Consider the following 17,434-nt stretch of genomic DNA (forward strand, 5'->3'; position numbering starts at 1 on the left):
CTTTCCAACTCACAAATGTCAATTATATCTAGACAATTGCCGGGGGTGGGGAGGTGGGAAGGGGAGACAGGGGCAATATCCCCCTGAGAGTCTGCAAGCTATATTCTCACACCTTCTTGTTGCCTATGATGTGACCATACCTGCACTTTATATTTTCTGAGATATATTAATTTCTTGATAATTCTTCTTAATTGCTAGCTCATCAAAGCCAGTGTCAAGTTTCCCATTCCTCCTGTACAGCTGTGATTCTCAGCCCTGGCTTTTGCCTGGGGTCACCTTGGGAGCTTTACAAAACAGTTTGTATTCTGAAATTGACCAAAAGATCATTGAGACCATATGAAAGTGAAGGGGAGGCTGAGACTAGTGTCAACAGAGAGGGCCATACAAACACGCTTAACCTCAGGGGGTCTTCAGAAGATGCCTTAGCTCTAGCTGACTCAAGTCTGGTTGCTCAGGGGTTCTGGGGCGTGGTCTAGACATAATGTTGATCGTGAAATGGAAAGTTATAGTCAAGCAGGCACCCCACAGCAGTAGGCTGACTCTGGGTTATCACTCTCTCTCAGCCCTGGATCCCTCACCCAAGGGAGAGGTTGCAATTGGAAGGGGACCAGAATGGGACCCTCCAAAACAGTGATTCTCAAATTTGGATGTGCATAAGAATCACCTGCAGAGATTAAAACTCAGATTGCTGGGTTTCACTCAGCATTGCTAGGCCTATGGTAGAGCCTAAGAATTTGCATTTCTAACAAGTTCCAAGATATTGCCAGTACTATGGTAGACCTCACTTTGAGAAATACTGCTTTAAAGCCTGAGACCCAGGACAGGCCAGCATTGTCCTGGTCTAGAAGGGGTACACCAGATTTCAATAGCATTCTTTCGTGCCCTGTAAGAAGGAACAGAACACTGTCCTGAGATTTATTTCCATGCTTTTATAAAAGTGTGAAAACTGTCTAAGTGATTACCACCTGAGTTTAAGAATAGATACGCATTTGGGTTGTTTGTTCCTAATATCTTTGCATTAGAAATTGGTAATATTTAAATCGGATTTAATTTCAGAGCCCCAACCTCCACTAGCATAAGACTAAAATCAATGACAACAATATCTATGAAAATCACTTAGTGTTTCAGGATTCTGGGCCGGAAATTGCTCTCTCCAGTAGTAAACTACCTGTACCTACACTGAACAAGAGAAGGCCAAAGACACAGGATCTCAAGTATAGCAATCAGGCATCTAGATGTGGTTGGCAGGAGACCCTGGCATGCAAAAGTGGCTTGGCCCAGAGGTTGCAGATATATGGCCAGGGAACCCTTTGTGGTCGGTCTAGAGCTGATCCTCCAAGAAGGCAGGTCTGCCTAGGAGTTGTGGAATGTTTGATTTAGATCGACATTCTCTCTCCTTCTAATCAGCTGGATTGGAGACCATCCTGCCTTACAGTGGAATATATAGAATATTTTCAAAAAGAGTCACTCCTACTTCCCTGATTGTCCCAAAGATTAAAGTGTAGGCCTTTTGTGTCACATAGGAAGGTACAGTCAGCAGATAGGTCACAGCAGTGAGCTCTGCAAGCTCCTAAGTACCTGCTACTGTATAAGGCCCATCACATACCTTTCTCACTCTCCCCCAAGACTCCCTCTTAAGCCATGTTGGACTTCTGGGGCTCTGTGATGCCTTTCCCTTTTTCCCTGATGCTCTCCTATTCATCCTTAAGAACCCTGCTCAAATGTTCCTTCCTCTATGAACATATGTCTCTGGCTAATCTGGCCAAATAAAACAAACTCCTCCCTCCACTATGTTTTCCATATCATGTCAGATATCTATCATACTTAACATATTGTGCTTTAAATGCTGTTCATGTGTTTGCTTTCCTTACCTCTAGCTTACTTGCTCTTGGAAGTTGAGCTGTGTCTCTTTCTTCTTTGCTTCCCTAGCACTTAGCACAGTGGCTGGTGCAGCGCCTCCAAGTTTAGTGTTTAATTAATGAAATAAATAAATTCCAGTGTTTGGACAGGCAGGAAAGCATTCCTTAAGCACTCAGTAAGGATGCAGGCTGGAAACACTAATGCCCATAGAATCACAGGCGATCAGAGCTGGAGGAGACCTTAGCTATCATCCCTGCTGGTTCCTCATTCTATGGAGAAGCCTCAGAGATGTTTAAAGATACTTGGCAACTTACCCACAAATGAGAGCAAAATGGGCCAGGACACAGCTCTGTAGATTCCAATCCGGTGATCAGTCGGGTTTGTCCAAACACCCAGCTGAAGGGTTTGTGGACCAGATCCTCTTCCCATGAGTGATGCAACAAGACCCTAGAATACTCACCTCTTGCTGTGGGGAACCTGTATCCTCCCTCTCCTGTGCTCAATCCAACCCTGAGGGAGCCTGAAAATGGTCTTTGCTACGGAATCTAACTTTTTTTAGGGTGTTTGAGTAAGTGTTCATCTCTAGGCCTGAACCACAGTTGAGTACGTGTAGGTTTTTCTGGTACTTCTAGAGGAAAAATGATATTCTGAGTAAAGTGGGTCAGAAAGAGGAATCGTAACATCTCAGTCCTTAATTTCATAACTTCTAACAGCAGGAAAACCACCCAAGGCCCTTTCTACTTCCTTGTCCTCCAGCTCCTCTGTGTGATCAGGGACTTGGGGGCCATGGTGGCTTCACTGACATTTGCTTCCATAGCACAAGATGAGAGGGGGTGTTGCAGGAAGATGGGGGGTGGGGGTAGCCCCCCACTGGGAAGAGGCATGATGGGAAAAGGGGTTGGGGAGTTGAAAAGACAATCTAGACAGGAAGGATAAAGATGTCATTCTACAACCTTTTTGGTGGGAGAGCTACCCCACCCTATGACAAGTTCTGCAATAGACATAACCATTCATTCATTCATTCATTCACAAAAAATGTCACGTAACCCTCTAGCTTAAAGCCTTCCACTCCCTTCCCACTGCCCATAGGGTAAAACCATAGTTCCTCCCTACATCTTTCTACCTCTCCAACTCATTTCTTTGGTCTCTTCCCTACATGCTCAGCATCTTTGACTTGTTTCTACCCCAGAGCCTTTGCACTTGCTGTTCCTTCTGCCTGGAATGCTCTCTCCCCCATTCCTTCTCATCCTTCAGATATCAACTTGAAGGCCACTTCCTCGGAGAACTCTCCACTGAGCACCCTGTCTACAATGGCCCCTCACTACACCCTGCTATCACCCTCTATCCTCATACCCTGCTTACCTGCAGGGCATGTAAAGAATCTGAAGATGTTTATTCACACAAGACTATAAACTCCACAAAAGCAGAGACCTTGTTGATCTTATTCACTGCTGGGTCCCTAGCACCTAGGAGAGTACTTGGCACATAGCAGAAATACGTGCTCAGGAAATGTTGTTGAATGAATGAATGAAACACCTACATACACGAGGTTTATAGAAGTAAAAGAACAGACACCTACCATTGCTTCTAGGAACTACAACCTAAAATTGAATAGAACTTTTGCATCAGCTCATTGCATCAGCTCCCTAGCTCCTGATTCGTAAAATGTGACTTTCCTAAAATCTGAACTCTGAGATTGGCATCCTAGTTCTGTAACAGCTCTCTGTTATCTATCAAGTGGTCAGGTTGCCTTCTTTGCCACCATGACTTGTTCTAGATTCTCATCAAAACACCAACATGTTCTCAATCATCAGGACTTTTTCTTCTGAGTAATTTACCTTAGTTATGCTGGTCCAGAGTTGGGTCTACTGTATCTGCGGGTATAATGTACAGAATAATTCCATTTCAATCCTGGATTAGGGGCCTGCTAGAGCAGGACTCTGATGTGGGACTAGAAGCACCGACACTGCGTGTAAGATCAGCCATAGACTGTGTCCAGGCAGAAACCAAGAGCTCTGGCACAAGAGTGAGAGGCAGGTGCTGCCGCAGGTCTGTGCAAGTTCAGGCCCCTGGCAATTTTGGTAGCTGAGCTCTGTCTTCTCCTTTGGTCCTGATGCTGGTAAAGTCCCAACACTCAAGAAAACAGGGTTTGGGACATCCCTGGTGGCACAGTGGTTAAGAATCCACCTGCCAATGCAGGGGACATGGATTCGAGCCCTGGCCTGGGGAGATCCCACATGCCACGGAGCAACTAAGCCCATGCGCCACAACTACTAAGCCTGTGCTCTAGAGCCCATGAGCCACAACTACTGAGCCCACGTGCCACAACTACTGAGCTCGCGTGCCTAGAGCCCGTGCTCTGCAACAAGAGAAGCCACCGCAGTAAGAAGCCCATGCACCACAACAAAGAGTAGCCCCCGCTTGCCACAACTAGAGAAAGCCCGCGCGCAGCAACAAAGACCCAATGCAACCAAAATAAGTAAATTAATTAATTAATTTAAAAAATAAAGAAAGAAAGAAAACAGGGTTTGTTGTGTTGGCCCCTCCCTCCCCTCCTGCTTGGGACACAGCTACCCGTCCACTAGAGAACGTAGTGAAGAGCCAATCTAATGCCAGTTCTCTCCTCCCACAGAGTCCTGGTCCGGGGTCGTGCAGTCCAAGGGGCTGGATGGCATGCTGGACCCAAGCTCAGCTCAGCGTCTGGGCCCAATAACAGCTTTTCCGAAGGAGCAGCTTTCTGTCCTGGCCACACTGAGGTAAGCACCCGAGAGGCATCTGTCTCACCAAGGTTCCTAGCTCTAGAGCTGCCAGGACAACTGGAAATGAGCCCCAGGCTGAGGATGGGGCATCAGTGCCAGCTGTTAATCAGCAGGGACCCGGGTGGCTCCTAGTGACCCAGCACATGTGGCCCTCCTAGCTCATCTGGAGAGGACATCGCCCATGCTCTCAGGCTGGCCCCATGGCTTCCAAGGACATGGTAAGAGTCTGAGCCACACACCTCTGAAGGCACAGAACACAGGGTCTCAAATAGACAGTGCCAGTCAGACCCTCCACACAGCAGCTCCTGGTCTGTCTGAGCAGGTGATCTTATGAGATTGAAGGTCCCTGATCACTCTTCATGCCCTTGGCCGTGGAGCGGAGGGTGGGGAGAGCTCCAGGTCTGAAGACAGGGGTGAGTTCCACTTCCACCAGGCTTCTGCCTGTGGTCAAGTTATTTACTATTACTGTCTCTGTTTCCTCCTCCTTAAAATGGGAAGAATAAGACCCACCTACTAGGTTTGTTGTGATGGGTAATGAGACAATTAAATTGATCGTGATGTAATTATGATCTCTCCTCATTCATTTTAAGATGTGTCTCTAAGAATTCAGACCAGTAGATTCTGTTTCCATTCCATCCTGGAGTAGAGAATAAATCCACAGGTGCCTGTACCTGCTAGTGCTTTCTGGCTGCATATTTCTATCGTGGGCATTTTAAGTGCTTTTGGATCAAGTCTGCATGATGTCTAGAAACCCGATAAATAAGATATAAAACAATTAAATGTCCAACTATTCCCTGGAATCTGGATTTATGGCTTCAGGACGGTAAAACTCACAACCTGTTGAACAGAATTTTCATTTTGATGTTGGAGGTTGAGTAAACGCAGCCCAGGGCCCATCAATTACAGTCTGCGTGTGGCCTCAGGCCTCTTGCCTCTAGAGCAGCTGAGGCTGAGCAATGCCAAACGCCCACGTGCAGAGCCGGCCACTCACTAGCTGCATAACCCCAGGTCGCTGAGCCTCTCCAAGGCCCATTTCTCTCCGCTCTAAGGTTCAAGGATTGGACTCGATGAGTGGTTCTCAAAATGTGGTGTCCAAACCAGCAGCATCAGTATCACCTGGGAACTTGTGGGAAATGCAGATTTTCGGGCCCCACCCCAGACCTACTGAATCAGAAACTCTGGGGGTGGGCTCGGCAGTCTGTGGTTTAACAAGTCCTCCAGGTGACTCTAATGCACTGAACCTCTGGCCTTGATCAACTCTGACGTCCCTTCCAGTTCACGCTTCCCCATAATAAATTCAGCTTGGGAGATGCTTGCAGAGGAGCTGGAGTTTATTCTGTCAGTGCCTTTCTGCGCTGCTGCCTCAGGGATTTCTCCCTGGGAAGCTCACTCCATGCAGGCCCCAACACCCAACTGAGTCCCAGGCTGAAGACAGCAGCCAGTTTACGTTGCAAGTGGAGGCCAAGTGTAAAACAAGAAACGATTCCTGACCCGCACTCGTAATGTGGCGAGTGAGATGGAGGAGGAGGCTGGATTTCCTCAGCCACGAGGATTTCCTCTTCTACTAACGCTTAGTGACCCTGGTTCGCTGATCTAATCTCTAGCCTGAGAATCACTAACAGCTCACTCTCGACACTCCTCCCGCGAAGGCAGGAATTCTCTCTCTCCCTCTACAATGCACCTCCAAAGGCACGGTCGCCGGGCCCCCCAGCGCCATCAGCTGTCCTGGCCACAGAGGTGGACCAGTTGTTTAGCTCTGCCCAGCAGCTTCATCATCTATTCAGGTGAGGCCAGAACCTGTGTGAAATCATTCACCTGGTGCAGGAAACTCCTCTTATTATTGGAGTGTGTGAACCACTGGAAAGCCACAGAATGTACCTTTGGCCTGGGAGAGGGTGAAGAAAGCTGGGCGGACCTTGAGTAGATGGATAAAAGGCCCCTGACGGGTCCCTCAACTTTTAGTCATTTATCTTCCATTCTGGTGGGAGCAGAACAAACACAGAACATTCACACGTTAAACAGAACATGTTCCATCATGTGAGCTCCTAACTGCATCTTCCCCAGCTAATCATCCCGCTCACAGGTCTCTGCTTAGTGAAGCCCCAGTGAGGACTGTCATCTCTTCAGAAGAAAGGCTTCAAAGGTTGTTTTAAAAAATAAATAAAACTCCTCCCCTGGTTCACGTCAAGGAGAGAATGTTCTTTTGTAGACAGTGCTTTGTGCTTTCAATTACTAGAATAGAAAACACACTAATTTTTCTTTTCTTTCTTATCCACTCATGACTTTTAAACAAAAGACTTTTTTTTTTTTTAAAGATTATAGGGGCATTCTGTTATGAGTAAGTCGATTAAAAAAAAAAAACCTTTTACTCTAAGACCCAAATGAGAGATATATTTGCAACATTTTAAAATCTCAATGAAACAATAAAACAATCTCTCCACGATGCAAACCTCCACTGTGATCAAATGCCACCAGGTACCACAGGTTATCTGGACAGTGCAATGAGGAGTAGCGCATTAGGCTTTAAGAATTCTGTGTAGTCAGTTGAGTAGAACCAGCAGAGTTCTAGGCAGGGCAGAAAATTTTATACTTGCTTAAACCCAAAGAGTGTCAGAGTTGGAAGACACCTTAAACATCACCACTCAGATGGAGAAATTAAGGGACACAGAAGGAGGAGACTTGTTCACACACTCACTGACTCTTAAGAGGTGGAGCTCCCTGCGAGGGCTAGGTCACGTGCACACGACAAAGATGGACAGGATGCGTTTCTGCCTCCAGGGACTTTACCCTCTAGGTGGGAGGATAAGAGGGGAATACGTTGCCATAAAAGAGCATTAAGAGGTGGATGGACCTAGAGTCTGTCATACAGAGTGAAGTAAGTCAGAAAGAGAAAGACAAATACCGTATGCTAACACATATATATGGAATCTAAGAAAAAAAAATGTCATGAAGAACCTAGGGGTAAGACGGGAATAAAGACACAGACCTACTGGAGAATGGACTTGAGGATATGGGGAGGGGGAAGGGTAAGCTGTGACAAAGTGAGAGAGAGGCATGGACATATATACACTACTGAACGTAAGGTAGATAGCTAGTGGGAAGCAGCCGCATAGCACAGGGAGATCAGCTCGGTGCTTTGTGACCACCTAGAGGGGTGGGATAGAGAGGGTGGGAGGGAGGGAGACGCAAGAGGGAACATATGTATATGTATAACTGATTCACTTTGTTATAAAGCAGAAACTAACACACCATTGTAAAGCAATTATACTCCAATAAAGATGTGAAACAAAAAAGAGATATTTTTTATCACTTCATAGCAAAAAATCCATGCTCATCACTATATCGAAATCAAGGTAATTATTAGTTATGCTTCCCGACCTTATTATTTTATACATTAATAAATAAACATATATATTACTATATCTCAATCTTAAAAAAAAAAAAAAAAGAGCATTAAGGAAATGCTTTTAAAGATGGAGAAGGGAGAGAACTGGTCTCTTTGGAAATAGGAAAAGCTCCCCAGTGGAGGCGGCTATTATGGTGGGTGTTAAAGCCAACAGGAAGGACTCTAACCAGCGGAGGTGGAGAGCAGAAAAGGCACAGGGAGGGACAGAGGGAAGAATGCCTGGCACAAAAGAGTTTGAACCAAGGGCAACAGGGGGGAAGCACTGCCTCTGAGGAATTCTGTTTGCCTGGAATGCAAAATATGTGAAGGGAGTAGAAGGAGAGCAGGGTCTGTCTGCCAGGCTGAGCAACCTAGTGGCATACTAGACAACCACTCACCACTGGATCCTTTGAGCAGGGTGATATGATCAGAGCACTTCTTTAAGAAGTTAAATGGGGCAGCCAGGGATGGTAGGCATTGGGAGAAGACAGATGAGGGTACAGGACATCAGCTGGGAGACTGTTCCATGACCTGAACCGGGAACATAGAGGTGAGAATAGAAACACAGAGGTGAGAATAGAAAGTATAGTTTCAAGAGATACTACTAAAAAAAGAGAAAAGAGTGGCTATATCTATATGTATAACTGATTCACTTTGCTGTACACCTGAAACTAACACAACATTGTAAACCAACTATACGCCAATAAAATTTTTTTAAAATACAAATAATAAAAAAAAGATGCTACTGAAGCAGACAAAAAGGGCTGGATGGAGGTCAAAGAGGAAAGAGAAGAGTCCAGTCATGGGTTGAGGCTTGGAGCTGGTGAATGAAGGAATGGTGGTTCCAGTAACAGAAAAAGGAAATGCAGAGAAACATGTTTAGGAGGATGGGGAGAGATGCTCACAAGAGAGAGTAGCTGTGGAACTAATTCATAAATCATCAAGTGGCCCCCAATGGGGCAGCTTCTGTTGAGTAACGAGGAGGAAGGGGAGAATGATGATCCTAGTGAGGATTATGAGAACAAAGATTTTTGTTTTGGATGTCTTGCATTTAAAATGTCAGCATCCATGGGGAGTTGCCCATCAGGAAGCTGGGGATTCAGAATGGGCTTTCAAAAGAGGAGTTGGACCAGAGATCCTGGCATGGGCATCAACTGCACAGAAACTTCAGTTGACTCCTTAGAAGAGGATGAGCTCACCAAAGAGGGGACTCCAGAATGAGGTGGGAACCTCTGGTAATTGGAAATAGGGAGCAGTATGTCCCTTATTACCATCAAAATCCTACATTTTAATCTTTTAGTCATTTCCCTATCCAAATTCTAAGTGTTACTAACATGGATATAAAGGGATGAATTTCCATTTCATTTCTTCTCCCTTCATCTACCTGATGAGAGATAATGTGTACTGAGAGGCAGAAAGAAATGAAACAAGAAAAGGCAAAAGCAAAGGGCTTGAATTAGCTGCCAACTGACTAATCAGCTGGACACTTATCTGCAGGACCATTAGCCAGCACAACCAGTGATGGTCGAAAAGTCAGATGTGTCACTGCTTCCTCTGCATGGCTGGCTGGAGAACTGGAGCAAACACAAACATTTTCCCAAGTAACCAGAGAGAGAAGAATTTGGTGGTTTTATTCTTGGTATCTCACCAAAGAGCTGTCTATTTCCAGCTGAATAGAAATACATTACAGAGAAGAATGCATCACTTTAAAACAGATTAGGAACGCAGCACGTGGTCACAGGCACAAAATCCAAAAGAAACCAGGCATCATGGTGGAAAGAAGGCAGATGGTGAGCTGCTCTGGCCATACCCATTCACTCTCTCATTCATTTTCCTTACAGAGTTTGAGGACCTACTACATGCCAGGCACTGCACATGGCCCCCGTAAATTCATATTGCACCGCTTCCAAAGTGCTCTCAGGGAGACAGACATGTAAACGATTATCCACAGCATGCAGAGAGGCCGCAGGGTTATGCACAAACCACCATGGGAGACAAGGGGTGGAGTGACTAGTGCGCAGGTGGATGAGACAGGCTCTGCCCTCTGGGACCTTGCGGCCAGTGGGGAGACAGGCTCAAATATTAGTCTTGAGAAGAAGCCTGACAGAGGTAAACCTATGTGCTAGGAAAAGATATGTATGGAGTGTGCTTTGAGAGTGAAACAGCAGCAATATAACGGAAGAAAAAAAAGTCCTTGACCGCAGGACATTGGAATGACTCAGAATTAAATAGGTGTGTGAGCACCTATTTAATCCTAACAACAACCCTGTGAAATAGTGTTTATTGCCTGCTTTTTATCAATGAGGAAACAAGGGCTCAGGAGGATTAAGTGACTTTCCTCTGCTAACAAGTATCAGGGCTAGGAATCCAAACAAGTTTTCCTAACCCCAGAGGCAGTGCAGAGTTCTTTCCACTACACTGATTTAGTAGGAGAGAACACACACAGACACACACATACACACATACACACACACATACACACACACATACACACACACATATACACACACACATACACACACACACACACACACACACACACACACACTTCTGAAGTTAAGAACAGGAAGAGACGGCTTTTCGCTGGGGTGATCTGAGCAGACCTCAAGGAGGAAGTGGTACCCATGCCAGGCTGGAAGAGCAGGCAGGGAGCAGAATGACCTGTGGGGAGAGAGAGGGAGAGAGATCAAATTGGAAGTTTAACACCCTCTCTAGGGGATGCCTCTAACCCTACCAGGAAGATCTGGGGAAGCTTTCCAGAGGTGATGGCTGGTACACACGTACAGGTGTGCACAGGAGCTCACCGAAAGTGAGCTCAAGAACAGAGCTAGTCCCACAGCTAGTTGGCCTGGGGGTGGCTGCTGGCAGGGAAGCAGTACAGTGCAGTGCAGAGCCCCATCTGGCACATGCTTAAGAGGGGCTGGCAGTGCCTTGTGGGGACAGATGACTTATGCCATTTGGTCTACTCTCACTTAAGATCAAATAATTTTTAAAAAGACGCACTTAAGAATGAAGGAGAAAGTGGGGGAGGAAGGAAGGATGGAAGGGGAGACTGGCTTAGTAAGGGGTCATGTTTGCATTCTATTTCTGGTCCGGTTTTTGTTTGCAGCTGTAGGCCTGTTAGTTAATTTCTGCGGATCACTTTCCTTGCATATGAAAGAGAGATGATAAATCCTAACCTAACTCACAGACTAATAAGAAACTAGAAGCGAATGCATTTGAAAAAGGCATCACTCACGCCAAGAGAAACCATTATCAGTATCACATTTATAGACGCGAATAGATGGCTGGTGGCTGAATAGACGGACTGGCTAAGATGGTCCCAGAGCTATGTTCACTTTTTTTGCCAAACATGGTGCTTCATGGGTTTTCAGTCACCAGATCTCAGAGCTGACCCGGTGCTACTGTCTGAAGAGGGTGTGTTCAGTGCTGAGGCTTCAAGACAAGTCCCCAGCAGCCCTGCCCACTGCCTTCCCAGGGGAGTCAAGCCGTTGGGCAGGAGACAGCACTGGGAGAGGTGTCAGAATCACTCCCCAGCCATCCTGTTTCACACAGGTGCACACACACCGCCTGCCCATGGCTGCCTCGCTGGCAGGCAGAGAACTCAAAGAATTCTGTAACTAGCACTGCCGAGTTCATACCACACCACTGGGCAGAATTTCAGGGGTTCCGTCCCTTCCTGGGAAAGTGCACCCTGTAGATGGGGTGCCCAGACACCCAGGTTGTCGGAGCCAGCCCTGTTTAAGCCAGTCATCCCAGTGTAACTGTTGTAGCACCGCCCTTCACTCTCAGAAGCGTCTCAGTTTGAATGGTCAATTCCAGGGTCTCCTTGCTTTTAGCCACCAGGAGAAACCTCCTCATCATCCTCTTGGGAGGTCAACTCCGAGGGACCCAGAAACTGCCGTTGCCCCACACCCAGTGCTCGGTGGAATAATCCTCACTTCTGTTTCATTCCAGGTGCACAGCGTAATGTCCATGTTGTTCTACACTCTGATCACAGCTCTTTGGATCGGCGTCCAGGCAGAAGCGCACACCCAGAGCAATGTCCCAGCAGGACACGCCATCCCCCAAGCCCACTGGACTAACCTTCAGCACTCCCTTGACACAGCCCTCCGCAGAGCCCACAGCGGCCCGGCAGCCGCGATAGCCGCCAGGGTGGCAGGGCAGACCCGCAAGATCACCGTGGACCCGGAACTGTTTAAAAAGCGGCGCCTGCGTTCACCCCGCGTGCTGTTTAGCACCCAGCCCCCACCTGCGGCCGCGGACGCTCAGGGTCTGGACTTGGAGGCCGGCGGGGCCGCCCCCTTCAACAGGACTCACAGGAGCAAGCGGTCGTCGTCCCACCCTGTCTTCCACCGCGGGGAGTTCTCGGTGTGCGACAGCGTCAGCGTGTGGGTGGGGGACAAGGCCACCGCCACGGACATCAAGGGCAAGGAGGTGATGGTGTTGGGAGAGGTGAACATCAACAACAGTGTATTCAAACAGTACTTTTTTGAGACCAAGTGCCGGGACCCCAATCCCGTCGACAGCGGATGCCGGGGCATCGACTCGAAGCACTGGAACTCATATTGTACCACGACCCACACCTTCGTCAAGGCGCTGACCATGGATGGCAAGCAGGCCGCCTGGCGGTTCATCCGGATCGACACGGCCTGCGTGTGTGTGCTCAGCAGGAAAGCTGGGAGGAGAGCCTGACCGGCCCGACAGCCCTCAACCTCTCCCAGCTCCCCCCTCCACACTCTCCGGCACCCCTCCCTACCTCAACCTGTAAATTATTTTAAATTATAAGGACTGCATGGTAATTTATAGTTTATACAGTTTTAAAGAACCATTATTTATTAAATTTTTGGAAGCAGCCTGTGTGCCGGCCCTCCAGTCATTTTGCCCAGGGTGACCATCTGCAAGCCTTGGGATGGAGGCTGCAGGGAGAAAGGTACACAGCACCCCCTGGCTTTCCCTCAGACCCACCTGTAACCCTCACTCTCCCATCGCCCCCCAACCAGCCTTGCCACGCTTCAGGGAAGGCTAACCGGGTTCAGGTTAAATTAGCCTAAGCCGGGTGTAATTAGGAAGGGAAGTCTGCTGGATTGCAACTTTGTTCTGCATTCCAGAGCCAAAGCTACCTAATCCTTGGATCATCCACCCCACAGCCCGGATTCCCGAGCCTTGATTGCCTCATTCGGGGAAATGTGTGGAGCCTCGTCAGAAGGCAGATCCCCGCCGCCGGGCACGGGGCTGCCTCTGACCTCAGAGGGGCCCAGGCTGGGTCCTTCAGGGACTCACCAGATAGATAGGAGGAGACTGGCACCAAAGACCCGTAAGCCTGGCTCATTTTTTTAGGGGGAGATCTGCTGTTTGCTGAAAAGCTCCCTGGAAGAGTTGTAACGAAATAATCTCAGGAGGCCTGTCACGGTAGATCTGATTTCATGTTAAGATTGCCTTAGTTCTAATGGCTGGCCCTCAATTTATCCCCCAGTGGCTTCCTGCAGAAAGACTCCATGACCCCAAAAAACATGAAGGCCTCCAACACTCTCGTCACCCATTCACGGCCCCACAGCCACTTCCAATGGCCCCAACGTCGGCCTAGAATCAGAGGAACCAGAGGCCGGCCTGAAACTAACTTTTTAATTCCTAATTGGGTGACTTCCACAAGTGACCAAAGGTGGATGGGGTCATGGGAACTGCAGAGAAGATGGTGTGGGGAGAAAAGACAAAGATGAGTGAGAACCAACACAAATAACCGGGAAAGGGGTGGAGGAGAGGTGGGCCAAGCCAGAAGGGAACACGCCTCTCTGCTCCTCCCTGACAGAGGGCACTAAAGAAGAGGGAGAGACAGGGGAGCAGGGGAGGGGTGTGAGGGCAGGGAGCACGAGCAGAAAGAGGAGGAAGATGTGTCATCTTCACCAGCATCAGGATCCCCAGGCTTGCAAGAGATCCAACACCCTGGGTAGTTTCCTTTTTTTGTTTAGTTATGTTTTTTTTGAAGCCGGGGATGTGGTTATTATCACTGACTGTATCAGGAGTGTCTTAGAGATAGCTGGAGATGACAGGGACTCCAGGGTACAGCCTGGAGCAGGGCTCTACCCATTCTCCAGCTGCTACCTTCCCCGGCAACTTTTATTTGTCTGTATTTTGTTTTGTTTTTTGTATTTTCCACAAAGGCAAAAAACTTTCCCCCTTTAGGGCACTTAGCTGAAATGGAAATTTTGCTTTCCTACCCTTCCCCTTTCCCCCAGGGTAAAATGCCTATCTAGTTTGTGTAACAACAGGCCCCAATTGTCCCTCTGACAAAAAAAGCAAATGGCGGTATTCATTCATCTGTAACTCTCCCTGTCCCACGGCCTGCCGCCCCAAAATCCAATCCAAATAGGGCAAATTAGAAACATAGACAGCTTTGGCACGAGAGACATTTGATTAAGGTAAAAGCGTGACGAAATGGGCCCTGTTTTTCCTATCAAAGCTACTGCAATTGGAATAAAGATTTACGTACAAAAAACACCAACCAGAACATTCTGTGCTAAGATACTTGTTCAGATAAAGGCTGCAGGGAGGGAGTCGTCCCACTGACCTGTGTCTGTGGCTTTTTCCTGGACTCCAGTGCCAGTGGCCTTGTCCTTCCCGGCCCCTCCGACAGACAGTTCCTGGGGGCCCTTCCTCCGAGGGCTGGACAGGCCTGCTGGGTTCTAGATGTGGGGAGAGAGGGCTGCTGAGGGAGGCATTCAGGAAGCTTCTGCGGGGAAGGGAGGCTATGTTTGTGAACTTCTACAACGTCGTGAAGAGTCTGGAGAACCACCGCCAGCCCTGCAGGACACTGGGGTGACCTGGACCCCACCACCTGCCTAGAGGGAAGGCAACCTCTAGCCGCTGAGGAAACACCGAGACTGAGGGTGGGGTAAGAGGAGGTCCTCCCCACTCCCTGAGTCCCCCCACTCCCCACCAACACCATAGCCTGCCCCAAAGGCAACATTTGCTCCAGGCCAAGCTCCGGAGTCCCAGCGTGGGAGCCAAGGTTTTCACACAATGCAAGGGAATATCAGTTTGGCTGGAAAGAGTCGGAAGGATCCAAGAAACCATCCGGAGCTGGGGCCTTCTCTAGCTTGTACCCTGCCCCCAACACAGTGGGGAGCTCTGGCTTCCAGACCCACCCAGGCTGCCCCCCAGAGGCCAGCCAGGTCACCACGGCCCCAGACATTCGAACACATTGAAAAAACAGCTCAAAACTGCCCGCTATATTCTGCTGAAGAGCAGCAGCTGCAAATCCCACAAACTTTTCCTTCACTTGCCTCACTGAGGTCTTCTTACCCAGGGTCCCCAAACACCCAGCTCCCTCTCCCCTCCAGCACGCCCGCCCAAGAGAGGAGTGCAGACCCTGGCTCGTACATAGCCTGACACAGCCCAGCCCTCCTAGCAAGGCCCATGCTAGCCTCAGCTTGAGGCAAGACTCCTCGTTCTGGGAGACAAGAGCAATATGGTGTCTGATTCTAGTGTATATTTCAAGTCTGGCTCTGTGACTTCCCCCTCCCTCAACCACAGCACCCGCCTGCCCTAGATCTGCATTCCATCCTAACGGGAAACCTACCACGGGGATACAGCTGTTCAGCAACAACCAAAGGGCTATTTTCATTCCCATGAAACATAGGAATGCTCCTCCTAAGTCTCACCACTTTCCCCTCAGCGTAATCTGCATTAGGGGCAGAGGGTCCGTCCAGCCCTGGAGCGCAGAGGACAGGGAAGGGCCGGGTGTTCTCGTCCCCTTGGAGAGAGGGGACAGTGAGGCTGGGGAGCAGACCTGAGTGGAAGCGCGTCTATCGAGAGCACAGGGGCCCACGCAGCAGTGACCCCGGTCTTCCTTTCACAGGCCTGACTGGAGCAGTGGGAGCCCCCAGGGCCCTGGTGCTGAGGAAGCCTCCCACTGTGATGGTCAGAACACTGGGCTTGGCGTCAGCTAGCTTTTAGGCTCAGCTCCCCCATTCCTATCTGCGCAACTTTGGCAAGCTCCTCTTTGACCTCAGTTCCTGCAGCTGTGAAATGAAAATAATCATTCCTAGATCCCAGAGTTGAGAGCATGAAGCAAAACCAACTATTTGAAAGTAAACAGTCATGTTCTATACAAAGGTAAGGCAAAGTAATTTACTCTGCACTTAATAATTTCTCTGTTAATTGTAGGAGAGTGACAATTATGCTAGTACTCACTAAATATATGTTTGTTGGCAGATATATAGATCGGGTAAAGGAAATCTTCTGACTAGTGGACATCATGGAATACAGGTGTGGCACAGCCAGACCCCAAAGGGTAAGATCAAGAACAGCAGCTCTTCAGCCCAGATTCTGCTTGAATCTGGGCTCGGGAAGGCCACCTAGATTCTAGAGGTTCTAGTGTAATGGTTAAGAGCATGGGATTTGGAATCAGACAAGCAAAGTACTTCTGCTTAGGCTGTGTGACCTTAGGCAAGTCGCTTTGCTTCTCTGAGTTTCAATTTTTCATCTGTCAAATGGGGATAATAATAGTAATATACATGTGTGTAGATATATATATATTTACACACCTAAGAAGTATATAATAAATTTTAGTGTTGAAAAGTAGAGGTGGCTGAGAAACCCTGAAAGTTTGTTAGAATGGGGTGGACATCTTTCAACAAGGCAAGGAGGTTCGTGAACAGACAGCTTTACAGATGTATCACAGGTTCCTTTTGTGACAAGCAATGCTGATAGCGACCATCAGCATTTACTAAGAGCTTGCTCTCCACAAGCACGGCACTAAGCAGTTCATGTGGATTAGCTCTGAGCAAGCCTCTGGGTTCTAAAACCAAGACCACCTTAAGGAGAGCACCGGAAGGCTGTGCTTTCTGTTTGCGCGCATCACTGCCACAGAGCTGCTCCCTGGCTCTCTGGGATGTGTTTACTTCCCCAGCCCTTGGCAAGTTTATAAACCACTGTCTTTTTTTTTTTTTTTTAACAGCTTTATTGGAGTATAATTGCTTTACAATGCAGTGTTAGTTTCTGCTTTATAACAAAGTGAATCAGTTATACATATACTTATGTTCCCATATCTCTTCCCTCTTGCGTCTCCCTCCCTCCCACCCTCCCTATCCCACCCCTCTAGGTGGTCACAAAGCACCGAGCTGGTCTCCCTGTGCTATGCGCTGCTTCCCGCTAGCTATCTATTTTACGTTTGGTAGTGCATATATGTCCATGCCCCTGTCTTTGAGAGTTTCCACGTGTCAAGCACGTGGGCTCTGTTTTGCTCCAATTCACTTGCGTCTGCAACTGGAAAGCTCTGACCTTCTCAAAGTTCACCTGGATTTGTGGAGATGGCTCAGGGGCCCCAGGGCCAAGATGAAGATGGGTGGGCCCTCTCGCAGCAGCAGCCTGAGGAGAATCCCTCCAACCCAGGCCTGTTCCTTAAAATCAAGGAAGTGCTCCATCTGTG

The 17,434-nt window shown here is 48.3% G+C and overlaps 1 protein-coding gene and 1 long non-coding RNA gene across 2 annotated transcripts in view; one reads left to right on the forward strand and one right to left on the reverse strand.

Moving 5' to 3' along the window:
* The window catches only part of LOC117202973 (uncharacterized), a 55,381-nt gene that overhangs the window by 34,773 nt on the left and 3,174 nt on the right, over positions 1–17,434 (reverse strand). The window contains exon 2 of the long non-coding RNA XR_007477785.1: positions 14,573–14,687. This is a non-coding gene — a long non-coding RNA (uncharacterized LOC117202973). The remainder of the gene's footprint in view (positions 1–14,572; positions 14,688–17,434) is intronic.
* On the forward strand, positions 2,491–12,859 carry NGF (nerve growth factor). Its single transcript, XM_033436109.2, has 2 exons — positions 2,491–4,616; positions 11,962–12,859. The coding sequence occupies exons 1-2, from the start codon at positions 4,470–4,472 to the stop codon at positions 12,697–12,699; spliced, it is 885 nt and encodes a 294-aa protein (XP_033292000.2). The 5' UTR covers positions 2,491–4,469; the 3' UTR covers positions 12,700–12,859.

This window comes from Orcinus orca, chromosome 1 (genome assembly GCF_937001465.1).
Source record: "Orcinus orca chromosome 1, mOrcOrc1.1, whole genome shotgun sequence".
In the NCBI taxonomy this organism is placed as follows: Eukaryota; Metazoa; Chordata; class Mammalia; order Artiodactyla; family Delphinidae; genus Orcinus; species Orcinus orca.

Bases quoted from the DNA above. Each gene is read 5' to 3' on its own strand.
- NGF (XM_033436109.2), top strand. From the start codon at position 4,470: ATGCCAGTTCTCTCCTCCCACAGAGTCCTGGTCCGGGGTCGTGCAGTC. The intron at 4,617-11,961 runs GTAAGCACCCGA...GTTTCATTCCAG, and splicing joins TCTGTCCTGGCCACACTGAG to GTGCACAGCGTAATGTCCAT.